Genomic DNA, 13466 nt, shown 5'->3' on the forward strand with positions numbered 1-13466 from the left:
TAAGATGGTATCCACATCCTTATGGTAATAGTAGAGCACTATTCTTCAGCTGGGGAGATGAATATGCCACAGTAGTGTGGGGCTAAACATAGGTTACACAGGCTTCACAAAGACGGCAATCAAGCGTCCAGGATTTCAAGCATCTCTTCCGTTTGTCCCACCACGCGGCTAACGGAGGTGTCACTGGGGTGTAGTATTCACACTGCTTTGGGGGAACCGAGGGGCGGTCTCGGCTCGCAGCCAGCTCAACTCCTACTGCAGCTGGCGCCCCCAACCCCAGACGGCGTTCAGGAAACTCCAGGTCCGAACCGGGGAGGTGCCTATGGCACGCGGGAAGCTGGGAATTGGAGTTTTCGTGCGGTTTCGGAGGGCGAGGTCCGAGGGATGGAACTCCCAGGCCGCGGGGGTGGGTGGGTTGCCGCGGCGTTTCCGGTCGCAGGCGGGCTCTGGAGAAGGAGGGGCGCCGTGGGCCACGCGCGCGAGGACATCTGGGAAACGGGGCGGTGCGCGCGCAACGGGCCGGCAGTGGCGGCGGCGATGGAGGAGGGTGGCCGGGAGAAGGCACCGCTGCAGCCCCAGCAGCCCCCAGTGACGTCCCCCGGCGGCGGGGATGAGAAGCCGAGCGGCAAGGAACGGCGGGATGCCGGAGACAAGGACAAAGAGCAGGAGCTGGTGAGGCGCGGCCCCGGGAGCCGGCGGAGGAGGCCGCGGGCTGAGTCACGGCGGCTCCGAGCGCAGGCCTCGGGCCCGACTCCCAGTGGCCCCGCCGCGCCCGGGAGAGGGCGGATGGGGCGACCCTCGGGGCTCCCGGCACCCGCCTCTCTGCCCCTCATCCTCCATTCCGCGCTGTCACCGCCGCCGCCCCTACTAGTCCTCACCACCGACTCGTGAGGTGGGCCCGGGCGGGTCATTGTCACCCTCGTTTTTCAGAACGGCGTTCAAGCAGAGCCTGGCCCAGAAGCCAGGCTGCCTTCCCACCAGGGCTTCCCATTCCCTCTCTCTTTCCTTGTCTCATCTGGTCCTTCCTAAGGAGGCAGGCTCACTCTCCACCTGCCCCAGGGTGAATGGGAGGAGGATGTGTTTGAGATTCCTTGTCTTGATGAGCTTCTTCCCCCAACCCTCCAGTCTGAGGAGGACAAACAACTTCAGGATGAACTGGAGATGCTCGTGGAACGACTGGGGGTGAGTCACGATGTTAACAAGAGCCGGTGCATATATGGATCTTTCCCACTTGTTTTCTTTATTCCACTTGGGGCAACAACTCCTATATGAGGTATAGGGAAAGAGAGACTGTATTTTGGAGTCATATTACAGCCATGTTGTGAGGAAGGGGAATAAAAAAAGATAATTGAAAGATTTTGTAGCTTTGTTTCGTGGGAGAAGCAGTTCTTGAACTCTTAACCTGGGACATTTGTTTTTGTGTCAGGCAGTGTGTGTGCAGGGAGTTGGGCAATCACAGATGGATAAGACACAGTTACTTTCCTAGGAGGTTGTTGAACACTTATGTATTATGAGTTAAGGTATGAGACTCCTTTTGTCTGAGCCCTAACATCTCCTGATCAGGAGAAGGACACGGCCCTGTACCGACCAGCCCTGGAGGAACTGCGGAGGCAGATTCGTTCTTCTACAACTTCCATGACTTCAGTGCCCAAGCCTCTCAAATTTCTGCGTCCACACTATGGCAAACTGAAGGAGATCTATGAGAACATGACCCCTGGGGAGAATAAGGTAAAACTATTGCAGAAGCTGGTGGAGACCTAGTTTAGGAATTCCTTTTCGTCTAGACCATGGGGCTCATGGTGAATCTCAGGAAGCCTGATAGACCTGAGATCTGAGCTAGTTGAACAGTGCCCGGGACTTCCCTGGTGGCGCAGTGGTTAAGAATCCACCTGCCAATGCAGGGGACAGGGGTTTGAGCCCTGGTCCGGGAAGATCTCACATGCCACGGAGCAACTAAGCCCGTGCGCCACAACTACTGAAGCCCGCGCGCCTAGAGCCCACGTGCCACAACTACTGAAGCCTGCACGCCTAGAGCCCGTGCTCCACAACAAGAGAAGCCACCGCAGTGAGAAACCCATGCACCACAACAAAGAGTAGCCCCCGCTCGCCACAACTAGAGAAAGCCCATGCACAGCAACAGAGACCCGATGCAACCCAAAATAAATAAATAAAAATTAAATTAAATTTAAAAATTAAAACAACAAAACAGTGCTCGTCGTAATCGAAATGGTCACATAAGAGCTGACAGGAAGATTGTCTTCAGAAAGGACAGTGTTTCTGTCATTTATGTTGGACCTTAGGATTTTATTATCATGATTTATTATGAACTTACTTTTAACCTTAATTTTTTTTTCTTTTTATCACATGCACCTTCATTTGTTTTACCTCTAAAATATATTCCCAGTTCAGTAACTTTCTTGCCTATTGGCACAACCCTAATCCAAGTTTTCAGTTCTCACCAGAACTACTGCAGCAGCCTCCTAACTGGCCCTCTTCCTTTTGTCTGCGACCTCCTACACAGTTTGTCTTTCATACAGCAGCCATAGTGATTTTTCTAGAGTGTGAATCTTTTCTGCTTAAAACCTTTTAATAGTTTATTATTACGATTGGAATAAAATTCAGAGTCTCCATTTTTCTCCACTCTCCACTTGTTATCACCCTTCAGTCATGTTGGTTCAAAAGGGAGATTGCAACACTAACCTTAGGATTATTATGAGGCTTAGCTGATATAACATGTTTTAAGTTTTTAGTATGGAGGCTGGTGATATAATTAACATTTAATTTTGGGGGTAGTGACAGTGATCTTGATTCCATAATGTAACATTCCCCTTACCCTGGATTTGACTTCAAAGGACTGGTTTCTTTATAGCGTTTTGCCGCTGACATCATCTCTGTTTTGGCCATGACCATGAGCGGGGAGCGTGAGTGCCTCAAATATCGTCTAGTGGGCTCCCAGGAGGAATTGGCATCATGGGGTCATGAGTACGTCAGGTAAGACCTTTTCTTCTTGGGAATCTGAAGGGGTTCTGAGATACAGTTCTGAGTTCTGTCTTGGAGTACCAGTGTATTGAGTTTCCCAGATAGTGAATTCCTTGACCCACAGGGAAATGCTTCCCATGAAGGTCTGCTCCTCTAATAGTCTGGGCCTGTCCGTAGGCATCTGGCAGGAGAAGTGGCTAAGGAGTGGCAGGAGCTGGATGATGCAGAGAAGACGCAGCGGGAGCCACTGCTGACCCTGGTGAAGGAGATTGTCCCCTACAACATGGCCCACAATGCAGAGCATGAGGCCTGCGACCTGCTTATGGAAATTGAGCAGGTGGATATGCTGGAGAAAGACATTGATGAGAATGCATATGCAAAGGTCTGCCTCTATCTCACCAGGTGAGTGAGCAGGATGGGGAATGGTGGCAGGCCTGCCCTCCCCAGCACTTCTTCTCAACTGTGACTCCTTTATTCTCCAAGAGTATCTGCTTCAAAGGTCGCAGTCAATCTGTAGTGAATTTGTTAACATCTGTGAACTTCTTGAGGTCAGAGACGGCATGTCTCCTTAGTAGTCCCAGTAACTAGTATACTGCCTGGTATGTAGTGGGCATTCAGTGTTGGGTAAGTGAATTAAATGGGGTAAATGAATGCCTGATAGCTTTATTATTTTTACCTTTGTAGTTGTGTGAATTACGTGCCCGAGCCTGAGAACTCCGCCCTACTGCGTTGTGCCCTGGGTGTGTTCCGAAAGTTCAGTCGCTTCCCTGAAGCACTGAGATTGGCATTGATGCTCAATGACATGGAGCTGGTAGAAGATATTTTCACCTCCTGCAAGGACGTGTATGTAAAGGAAAAAGTTGGCAAAGCCATAAGCTCATGGGTGGGACATTTGCATGAAGTGCTGGGACATGTAGTTTCTGGTTAGGGCTTGAAGGGCTTTTCTGTGCCCTTAGTGGATGGGGGCTGAGCAGATGTGATGGCTCCCTCCCACAGGGTTGTACAGAAGCAAATGGCATTCATGCTAGGCCGACATGGGGTGTTTTTGGAGCTGAGTGAAGATGTGGAGGAGTATGAGGATCTGACAGAGATCATGTCCAATGTGCAGCTCAACAGCAACTTCTTGGCTTTAGCTCGGGAGGTGAGACTCTTTGCCCTTTTCCAACAAGGTTTTTTGGTTGTGATGATACCTGGCATTTCACTTCCCTAATGATATGCCTCTGACTAGACTCTCCTTGGTTAGAATTGCCATTCAATGGGGTAACAGAAGGGACAGCTAGGGGAGGACTGGGGGAGCAGTTGTGATCCTCTGACTTCTCTTCAGCTGGACATCATGGAACCCAAGGTGCCTGATGACATCTATAAAACCCACCTAGAGAACAACAGTGAGTAAACATCTCCATGTGTGGGGATTGGAGGATTGTTAATTATGCCCCTTGTATTGAGAGTGATGGCTTGGCCCAACATACTTATCCTATAGAGCTCAGAATTCCCACATACTTTTTCCCTAGGTCACTGTTGGGGTTATAGATAGAGGATTCCAAGGGGCCAGCCTAGAATCAGAGACCAGCTGCCATACTGTGTTCTTTTCTTGTCCTACTCTAAACCTTCATTTCCTCCTTCCCTCCTTTACAGGGTTTGGGGGCAGTGGCTCTCAGGTGGACTCTGCCCGCATGAACCTGGCCTCCTCTTTTGTGAATGGCTTTGTGAATGCAGCCTTTGGCCAGGACAAGCTGCTGACTGATGATGGCAACAAATGGCTTTACAAGAACAAGGATCATGGTATAATTCTGTTCCTACTCTATCTTTGTATAATTTTGGTCAATCTTGTTGTTCTCCTAGGTTCATGTGTTACAATGGCAGATCCCTAAGGCAGTTCTTTGGAGAGCTTCTTTATAACAGTTTTCTCAGGGCAGGGCCATTTTAAGACTGATAGATTTTTCCTTGGTATAGGAATGTTGAGTGCAGCTGCATCCCTTGGCATGATTCTGCTGTGGGATGTGGATGGTGGCCTTACCCAGATTGACAAGTACCTGTACTCTTCTGAGGACTATATCAAGGTTGGTCTGGGTACAGCCCACTAATGCAGACATCCCTTCCCATGTTCTAGAGCCCTCTCAGGACCTCCCTTTCACTGGTAAGGTCTACCCTGTTTTTAACTCCAGTTAAGGCGGGTGCTATAATAAGGCCCATGTTGCATCCTTTGTGGTGAGGAAGGTAGAGTAGCCCGAGTGAAGAATCTATTTGCATTTTGCAGTCAGGAGCCCTCCTGGCCTGTGGCATCGTGAACTCTGGCGTCCGAAACGAGTGTGACCCTGCTCTGGCACTCCTCTCAGACTATGTCCTCCACAACAGTAACACAATGAGACTTGGTTCCATCTTTGGGTAAGGCTTCTTGCTTCTCCTTTTGGTAGTGCTTAGCCTGTAAGCTCTGTGAAAACAGAATCAGGCCCTTTCACCTTTGTATTGCCAAAGAGAACCACTGTGCCTGTTGAGTATGTGGCTCTTGGTGACTATTTGTTGAAATGACCAATCCTCTTTTTGTTTCTTCCTTGTCCTATCCTCGGGTGTGTGTCGGGGACTGCCTCTCCCTGGCTTTTGCAGGCTTGGCTTGGCCTATGCTGGCTCCAATCGCGAAGATGTTCTAACACTGCTGCTACCTGTGATGGGAGATTCCAAGTCCAGTATGGAGGTGAGTAGAGTTTGTTCATCACTTAGGGGAGATAGTAGGGAAGGTGCTCTGAGTCTTGCCAGTCTCTGATAAATGGTGAAAAAATGTGTGTGTGTGTGTGTGTCTGTGTCTGTGTGTGAGTGAGTGTGAGAGAGAGAGAGAGATATGTATCGTTTCAGTGAAACTGCTTGGAATTGGGCTTCTAAGCCTCAGGAGATACTGAGGCTCAAGAGTTAACATTTTAGTATTGAGTTCCAGCCCTTGGGATCCATGAGGAAGTACCAGAATAGAGTGGGGAGTAACTTAACCCAGCTTGGGGTGGTACACTGTTTTAGTCATGAGCCAACTTTAAATTTTCTTACTTGTGCAGAATCATTTTAGTGATGGATAAATATAATATGGTGGCTAAAAGCATAGGTTTTAGTCAGATAGGCTTCAGTTCAGATCCTGCCACCTCTGCTTACAAACAATGTGATCTTGGACACGTAACTCAGTCTCCTTAGGCATCATTTTTCTCATCAATAAAAGAGGAATAACAGTAGGACCTGTTTCATGGGGTTGTGAGGATTAAATGTTAATAGTATGCAAACGAGTTGGCATAGTGGCTAACCTGTAGTAAGTATTCAGTGAATGGTTGATGCTACTGTTATTTTGACCTACCATCAGAAAGGGGTTATTACCTCATGTGATTTCAGTGGACTGTAGGAATTGGCTATCTTGAATCAAGATAGGTAAACAACTATTTTAATACCTTATTTTAATAACTTGATGTCGATTTTCCTATTGCTAGGTGGCAGGTGTGACAGCTGTAGCCTGTGGAATGATAGCAGTGGGATCCTGCAATGGCGATGTCACTTCCACTATCCTTCAGACCATCATGGAGAAGTCAGAGACTGAGCTCAAGGACACTTATGCCCGTTGGCTTCCTCTTGGACTGGGCCTCAACCACCTAGGTGAGGGGATGTCTCTCTATTTGGGCAAAAGGCTAGTAGTAACTGGATACAACAGGGAGAGTTTATGAGTCAGGCTGTGCTGGAAGGGAGTACATGTCCTCTGACCCCTCGAATCTCTCCGTTAGGGAAGGGAGAGGCCATTGAGGCCATCCTGGCCGCGCTGGAGGTTGTGTCAGAGCCATTCCGCAGTTTTGCCAACACACTGGTGGATGTGTGTGCCTATGCAGGTCTGTGTCTTTGTTCTTCCTCAGTGACTCTTCACTTCTCTCTTGGACTTCCTTTCTTAAGTCATTCTGAATTGCCTTAGATTCTTTAGCTTCTGTTCCTAGAGCAAGCTTTTCCTTGGTGTCTTCTCATTTCTACCCTTTCTCTCCCTTACCACCCTGCCCCAGGCTCTGGTAATGTACTGAAGGTGCAGCAGCTGCTCCACATTTGCAGCGAACACTTTGACTCCAAGGAAAAGGAGGAAGACAAAGACAAAAAGGAAAAGAAGGACAAGGACAAGAAGGAAGCCCCTACCGACATGGGAGCACATCAGGTTCTGTGGGCAGCTGGGCATACTCCGAGGGAAGCTCTGAGAAAAGATAACTGTGGGTTTGTTTGTTTTAGAGTCTCTCTGGGTATCACTGTGTATTGAAATAGCATGAGACTGGGTTCCATACATGAGGGGTCAGGGTGTGCCCCACAGGATGGCTTTTTCTCCTTACATGGGACTTGAGTCAGGGGTGAGTGTTTTGTTCCCTGAGCTTATTGGGCTCTGCTGCCTCTTCAATTGCAGGGAGTAGCTGTGCTGGGGATTGCCCTTATTGCTATGGGGGAGGAGATTGGTGCAGAGATGGCACTACGAACCTTTGGCCACCTGGTGAGTATCCCGTGGAGAAGATTGAAGTATATTAGTTTTGATGCCTGGGGTTTCCCCAGGAGATTTCCCTGATGGGTTTTCTCGGTGGAGAAATGGTCTTTTTGCTGTACTCTTTCTACAAAAATTAAGACCCTGTCTACCCATCTGTTCCTGTAACCGAGCTTATTCTTTCTGCTTTCTGTGATAACCCTTGTTACTTACTTTTATCACCAGCTGAGATATGGGGAGCCTACACTCCGAAGGGCTGTGCCTTTAGCACTGGCCTTAATCTCCGTTTCAAATCCACGACTCAACATCTTGGATACCCTAAGCAAGTTCTCTCATGATGCTGACCCAGAAGTTTCCTATAACTCCATCTTTGCCATGGGCATGGTGGGCAGTGGTGAGTATTGGTCAGAAAGAGATCATAAGCATCTTGGGGGAAGGGTTGTTGAGGCCCTTTTTTCAAGCCTTTGTAATGCTTAACATTTCCAGGTACCAACAATGCCCGTCTGGCTGCGATGCTGCGCCAGTTAGCCCAGTATCATGCCAAGGACCCCAACAACCTCTTCATGGTGCGCTTGGCACAGGTAGAGAATAGAACTCTTCTCCTTAGAGTGAGTGTGCCAGAGGAAGTGTCTGTGTGATGGGAGGGAGATGTGACGCTTCGTGAAGGGGACCTTGAGTTTGGCCTGGAAAGGAGAGTGTGAACGAGCTGTGAGGTTTCTGTGTGGCCGGGTTAGGTGATTTCTCCTTAGATGTGACTTGTGACTCCCCACGTCCACTTCTCTCCATTTTGTTTTGTTTTCTTTTCCCCAGGGCCTGACCCATTTAGGGAAGGGCACACTCACCCTCTGCCCCTACCACAGTGACCGGCAGCTTATGAGTCAAGTGGCCGTGGCTGGGCTGCTCACCGTGCTTGTCTCTTTCCTGGATGTCCGCAACAGTGAGTCCCTGTCAGGAATCTTGCATGGTGGCACATGGCACCCTCTCCGCACCCCTACCAGGGCCTCCTTGGTAATTTAGGGGCAAGACTCTGAGTTAACTCTGCTGCTCTGGGTTCCTGAGGTTCTTTGGGCCTCATTGAGACTTTCATCTCCCACACTTTTGATTTGACCCATAAAGATTTTCTTTTGAAGATGAAGAACTGAGCCCAGTTTTTGCCTCTGAGTGACTGGGGGAAATTGATGATCAAGTCCGCAACCTGTAGGCAGAGTATGGGGGTGGCATCTCCAGTAGTAGGGTGTATGAGGGGAGGGTTGTGGGTTCAGCTGTATAACTGAGGGGTTAAAGAGTCAGGGCTGGAGTGGGGTCCCAAGGTTCAGGCATGCCTCTAACTATATTTGTCCTGTGCTCTTAAGTCATCTTAGGCAAGTCGCACTATGTATTATATGGGCTGGTGGCTGCCATGCAGCCCCGAATGCTGGTCACATTCGATGAGGAGCTGCGGCCATTGCCAGTGTCTGTCCGTGTGGGCCAGGTGAGGGGCTGAGCAGAGGGGAGGGCTCAGGCTGTATTCTAGAGCTTGTAGAATGCAGAGATACCATTTCTCTGAAACTTGAATGGGCACTGGATTGCTGCTGTACTCCTATCCAGAGTCCCTATCTCAGTCTTCTCATCCCACAGGCAGTGGATGTGGTGGGCCAGGCCGGCAAGCCCAAGACCATCACAGGGTTCCAGACACACACAACCCCAGTATTGCTGGCTCACGGGGAGCGGGCAGAATTGGCCACTGAGGAGTTCCTTCCCGTCACCCCTATTCTAGAAGGTTTTGTTATCCTTCGGAAGAACCCAAACTATGATCTCTAAGTGGCCACCAGAGGCTCTGAGCTGCAGCTGATATGTCAGCGGGTCATGCTTCCTTCCGTCAGGGGTGGACACTGCTCCAGACCTTTGGGGGAATTGTTACCTCCTGTTCTTTTGTTACTGAGTGAGATAACTTTGTTGAATAAAGACCTTTATCCCCGAGGTCCCTCTGTGTCTGTTTTCTGGGGTATTGTGGCTGGAGGCCAGACTGGGGTGGGGAGTGGATGTGAGAGGGTATTGTTTGTAGCAACTCTGAGCCTGGGCTAGCAGGGAGGCTGCCAAGAATGGAAAAAACTAAGCCCCTTTTCCTTCTCCCCTCCTTCCTAATCATCTTAGAACAGTGGTTCATCTTTAGAGGCATGAACCGTTGAGAAGCTGATAAATGTAATGGATCTTCTTCCTAAGAGATGTATGTACACACATTTTTACTTAAACTTTTACAAATAACTTTCCAAGGGGCTTGTAGATCCCAAACATCCCCCCTATTCCCACCTGCCAACGCACACCCACCTCAAGCCCATCATTCCCTGGCTTTGGACTAAGGATCCCTTCTCTTCAGAGGCAGCAGAGTTAGTTCCACTCTTCCTAACTTGACTTCTGTGCTACTGAATGAAATGGACATCTTTACCTCGTATGACCTGCTTGTCCTTTTGGGGAGGCTGCTATTTGAGAGATAAGATCATGTTAACATCTACCCCTAGGCTGTCCTTGCGGGAACGGTGCAAGAAAGCTTGATCCTGACCTTCCTCTTAGTAGAGAAATGGGAAAGAAATGGCCTCCTTCCTGGAATGTAATCACTCTTGATCTGTAGTCCTCCTTCCTGGTGGGACTGGTATGAGTATAGCTACACTGCCGGTGGGGGCCTAGATCCCTGTGGATGCAGTGGAGGAGAACATGTGGCCCTGTCAGATAATTGCTAGCATTTATCCAATACTTATTGTGAAAACACTTACTGTGGGTTTAACCTCCAAATAGTGACCAGCACCTAACAGATCATCAATAAATGTTGAAAGAATAATTGTTCTACATACCTCACAACAACTTTGAGAGGTAGGTATTATCCCTGTGTTTTGGTGAGGAATGTAAAGTTCAGAGAGGTTCAGTAACTTGTTCAGGATCACATAGTAAGTAGTAGAGCCAGGATTGGAATCTAAGTCCGTCTGACTCCAAGGCCCATGCCCTTTTCACTGTTAATCAGTCTCTGTAGCCTTGGAGACATGTGGACCCCATAGTAGTCCAAGCTCTTGGCTAGGCTGGAGAAGCAGCAGCTTTGGATGGAGTATCTCCATAGTCTTCTCTCTAGTCTCACTTAGCAGCCTGTGTAAAAGCTGTATAAAAGGTGGAAATGCTGGACTTGGGAGTCAGCAGACCTGTAAAGCCCCTTTAATGGGAACTGTCTTAAGCAAATCAGTGTGATAAGTCTCTATTATCTCTACATTGGGGATATAGTAATTGTCTTACCTGATTTTCTAATGGTGGTGATGTTAAGAAATTAGAAAGTATTTCCATCCAGTAGAACATTCCTCAACAATAAAAAGTGACACAAGGGAAATTCCCTGGCGGTCCAGTGGTTAGGACTCTGTGTTCTCATTGCTGAAGGCCCAGGTTCAATCCCTGGTTGGGGGAACTAAACTCCCACAAGCCGCACAGGGCAGCCAAAAAAAAAAGTGACACAAGTAACAACATGAATGAATGTCAAATTTATTATTTTGCATGAAAGAATCCAGATTTTTAAAAAGTACAAAAATAGTGCTTCCCTGGTGGCGCAGTGGTTGAGAGTCCGCCTGCCGATGCAGGGGACACGGGTTCGTGCCCCGGTCCGGGAAGATCCCACATGCTGCGGAGCGGCTGGGCCCGTGAGCCATGGCCACTGAGCCTGCGCGTCCGGAGCCAGTGCTCCGCAACGGGAGAGGCCACAACAGTGAGAGGCCCGCGTACCGCAAAAAAAAAAAAAAAGTACAAAAATAAAAACAAAAGAACAAGGAGTACATACTCTATCAGTTCATTTATATACAATTCTAGTGACAGAAAGCAGATCAGTGGTTATCTGTGGATTGGAGTGAAGAGAAAGATGATTCCAAAGGAAGAAAACTTCTGAGAGTGATGGAATTGGTCAGTATCTTGATTGTGGTAGTGGTGGTGATGATATTCAACATCTCTGTCAAAACTCATCAACTTGGGGGCTTCCCTTCCCTGGTGGTGCAGTGGTTGAGAGTCTGCCTGCCAATGCAGGGGACATGGGTTCGAGCCCTGGTCTGGGAGGATCCCACATGCCACGGAGCGGCTAGCCCCGTGAGCCACAATTACTGAGCCTGCGCGTCTGGAGCCTGTGCTCCGCAACAGGAGAGGCTGCGATAATGAGAGGCCCGCGCACCGCGATGAGGAGTGGCCCCCACATGCCGCAACTAGAGAAAGCCCTCGCACAGAAACGAAGACCCAACACAGCCATAAATAAATAAATAAAATAAAATAAAAAACAACAACAACTCATCAACTTGTACTTTTTCTTGTTTTTTTGGCTGCGTGGCTTGTGGGATCTTAGTTCCCCAGCCAGGGATTGAACCCAGGCCCTCAGCAGTGAGAGCACAGAGTCCTAACCACTGGACTGCCAGGGAGTTCCCTGTACATTTTAAACGTGCAGTTTATAACATACCTAAATAAAGTTTTAAAACATGAAACAAAATTAGAAAGTGATTGTAAACAGAAAAACATAAATAAAAGGATAGTTCTCTATCCAAGTCAGTGATTGTACTTTAGAGTAAGAAATTTTCACAGTGGCTCTTAACCTTTCACATTTAATGTCATTCAACAATAAATATCAATGGAGACTTACTTATTCTGCATTGGACATTAGTTTGTGGATATGCAAATATAGAAAATATAGAAAAGCAAATCCTCACAAAGCTTATATAATGAAAAAGAAAACAATTGTGTTGTACTGGAGTGTGAACAAGTTATTCTAGGATCACTGAAATAGGGCCTAAGTGCCCAGGTAAGTGAGGGGAGATTTTTGAGGAAACTGATTCTTGGAGAAAGATGAGTTTATCCAGAGGAAAAGAAGGCAGGATATAGCTAAAGGAGTAGGAAAAGCAAGAGGCAGACAAGCTATTTGTTTTCAGAAACCATGGATAGTTTGGTTTGGCTGTGTATAGAGCTACGGGAAACTGTGGTAGGAGATAAGAGACACAGGCTGATGAGGTTTAGAAGAGCTTTGTTGTGCTAAGAAATTGACAGTGTCTCTCAATGGGGACCAATGAATGAGAGCAGGAAAGTGACATGGTCAGCTAGCTATCTGGGTGAGAAAGCTCACCATGGAGGCCTGGAGGCCAGGCAAGGGAAATGAACTGAATTATGGCAGTAGAAATGGGGAGGGGGGAAGGGCAGAAGTGCTTTTAAAGACAAAATCAACAGGACTTGATTTTGATTCAAACACCAAGAGGACCTGATGTCTGATGAGACATGTGTACGGGAAGGAATGTAGGATGAATCCCAAATTTTCTGGTTAGGCACTTATTCATAAAAAGGAATATATGAGCAAAACATGTTTGGGGGCAAAAGGAGGACTCTATCCAGTGGGGAGAGATGACACATTTCTATCTGGGCATACACAACTTAAGACGCCTGTGGGGTGACTAGGTGAAGATGTCTTTTAGGTAGTACCTTGTTCTGACTGGAATTTGAGTGTGATTTCTGAGCTAGAAACGAATTGGCATGCAGGCAGTAACTGATTTTTATTTATTAGTTTGCTTAGGGAGAAAGAGAAATGAGAAGAGTAGAGAAGGGAGCCAGCCATACATGATAAAGTCACAGAAGTCAAGTGAAGAGTGTAACAGAACACTCTAGATCTGCATTTTCATTCTCTTTACGGTTCCTCCTCTGTGTGTCTATTTTGCTCTCCTTTCTTTGGAGTTTCAGTTACTCAGATACAGTGGGAATAATAATACAACCCATTTTGTAGGAAATTGTGAGGATTAAGTGAGATCACAAAGGTCATATATTGAGTGACCAGTTCATCATTGGTGCAAAGAAAATGTTTTCTTTTGAGATTATATGTGTTTGTATACAGAGAGGGGGTTGGGGAGGAGAGAGAGAAAACAGAGCTAGATACCTAGGCACAGTTTTAAGCACCTTCACAAAAATTAATTCCTTTAATCCTCACAATCCAATAGCGTGAAAGCACGGTGGGTAAAAGCCCAGAACTGAGTCAGACTGCCTC

The 13466-nt window shown here is 47.7% G+C and overlaps 1 protein-coding gene across 1 annotated transcript; it reads left to right on the forward strand.

The window, feature by feature from the left end:
* The first annotated feature begins 484 nt into the window (after positions 1-484).
* On the forward strand, positions 485-9412 carry PSMD2 (proteasome 26S subunit ubiquitin receptor, non-ATPase 2). The gene is made up of 21 exons (XM_081235442.1): positions 485-672; positions 1126-1182; positions 1564-1728; positions 2870-2991; positions 3157-3381; positions 3664-3822; positions 3976-4120; positions 4304-4364; positions 4615-4761; positions 4933-5039; positions 5237-5364; positions 5584-5671; positions 6441-6603; positions 6729-6830; positions 6996-7141; positions 7382-7465; positions 7679-7847; positions 7940-8034; positions 8264-8390; positions 8806-8924; positions 9071-9412. The coding sequence occupies exons 1-21, from the start codon at positions 538-540 to the stop codon at positions 9251-9253; spliced, it is 2727 nt and encodes a 908-aa protein (XP_081091568.1). The 5' UTR covers positions 485-537; the 3' UTR covers positions 9254-9412.
* The last annotated feature ends 4054 nt before the right edge of the window (positions 9413-13466 follow it).

Source organism: Mesoplodon bidens, assembly GCF_964165515.1.
Source record: "Mesoplodon bidens genome assembly, chromosome: 5".
NCBI lineage: Eukaryota > Metazoa > Chordata > Mammalia > Artiodactyla > Ziphiidae > Mesoplodon > Mesoplodon bidens.

Excerpts from the sequence above, each read along its gene's own strand:
- PSMD2 (XM_081235442.1), top strand. The coding sequence starts at position 538 with ATGGAGGAGGGTGGCCGGGAGAAGGCACCGCTGCAGCCCCAGCAGCCC. Across the intron at positions 1,183-1,563 it reads TGCTCGTGGAACGACTGGGG|GAGAAGGACACGGCCCTGTA; the intron begins GTGAGTCACGAT and ends TCTCCTGATCAG. Across the intron at positions 3,823-3,975 it reads TTCACCTCCTGCAAGGACGT|GGTTGTACAGAAGCAAATGG; the intron begins GTATGTAAAGGA and ends TCCCTCCCACAG.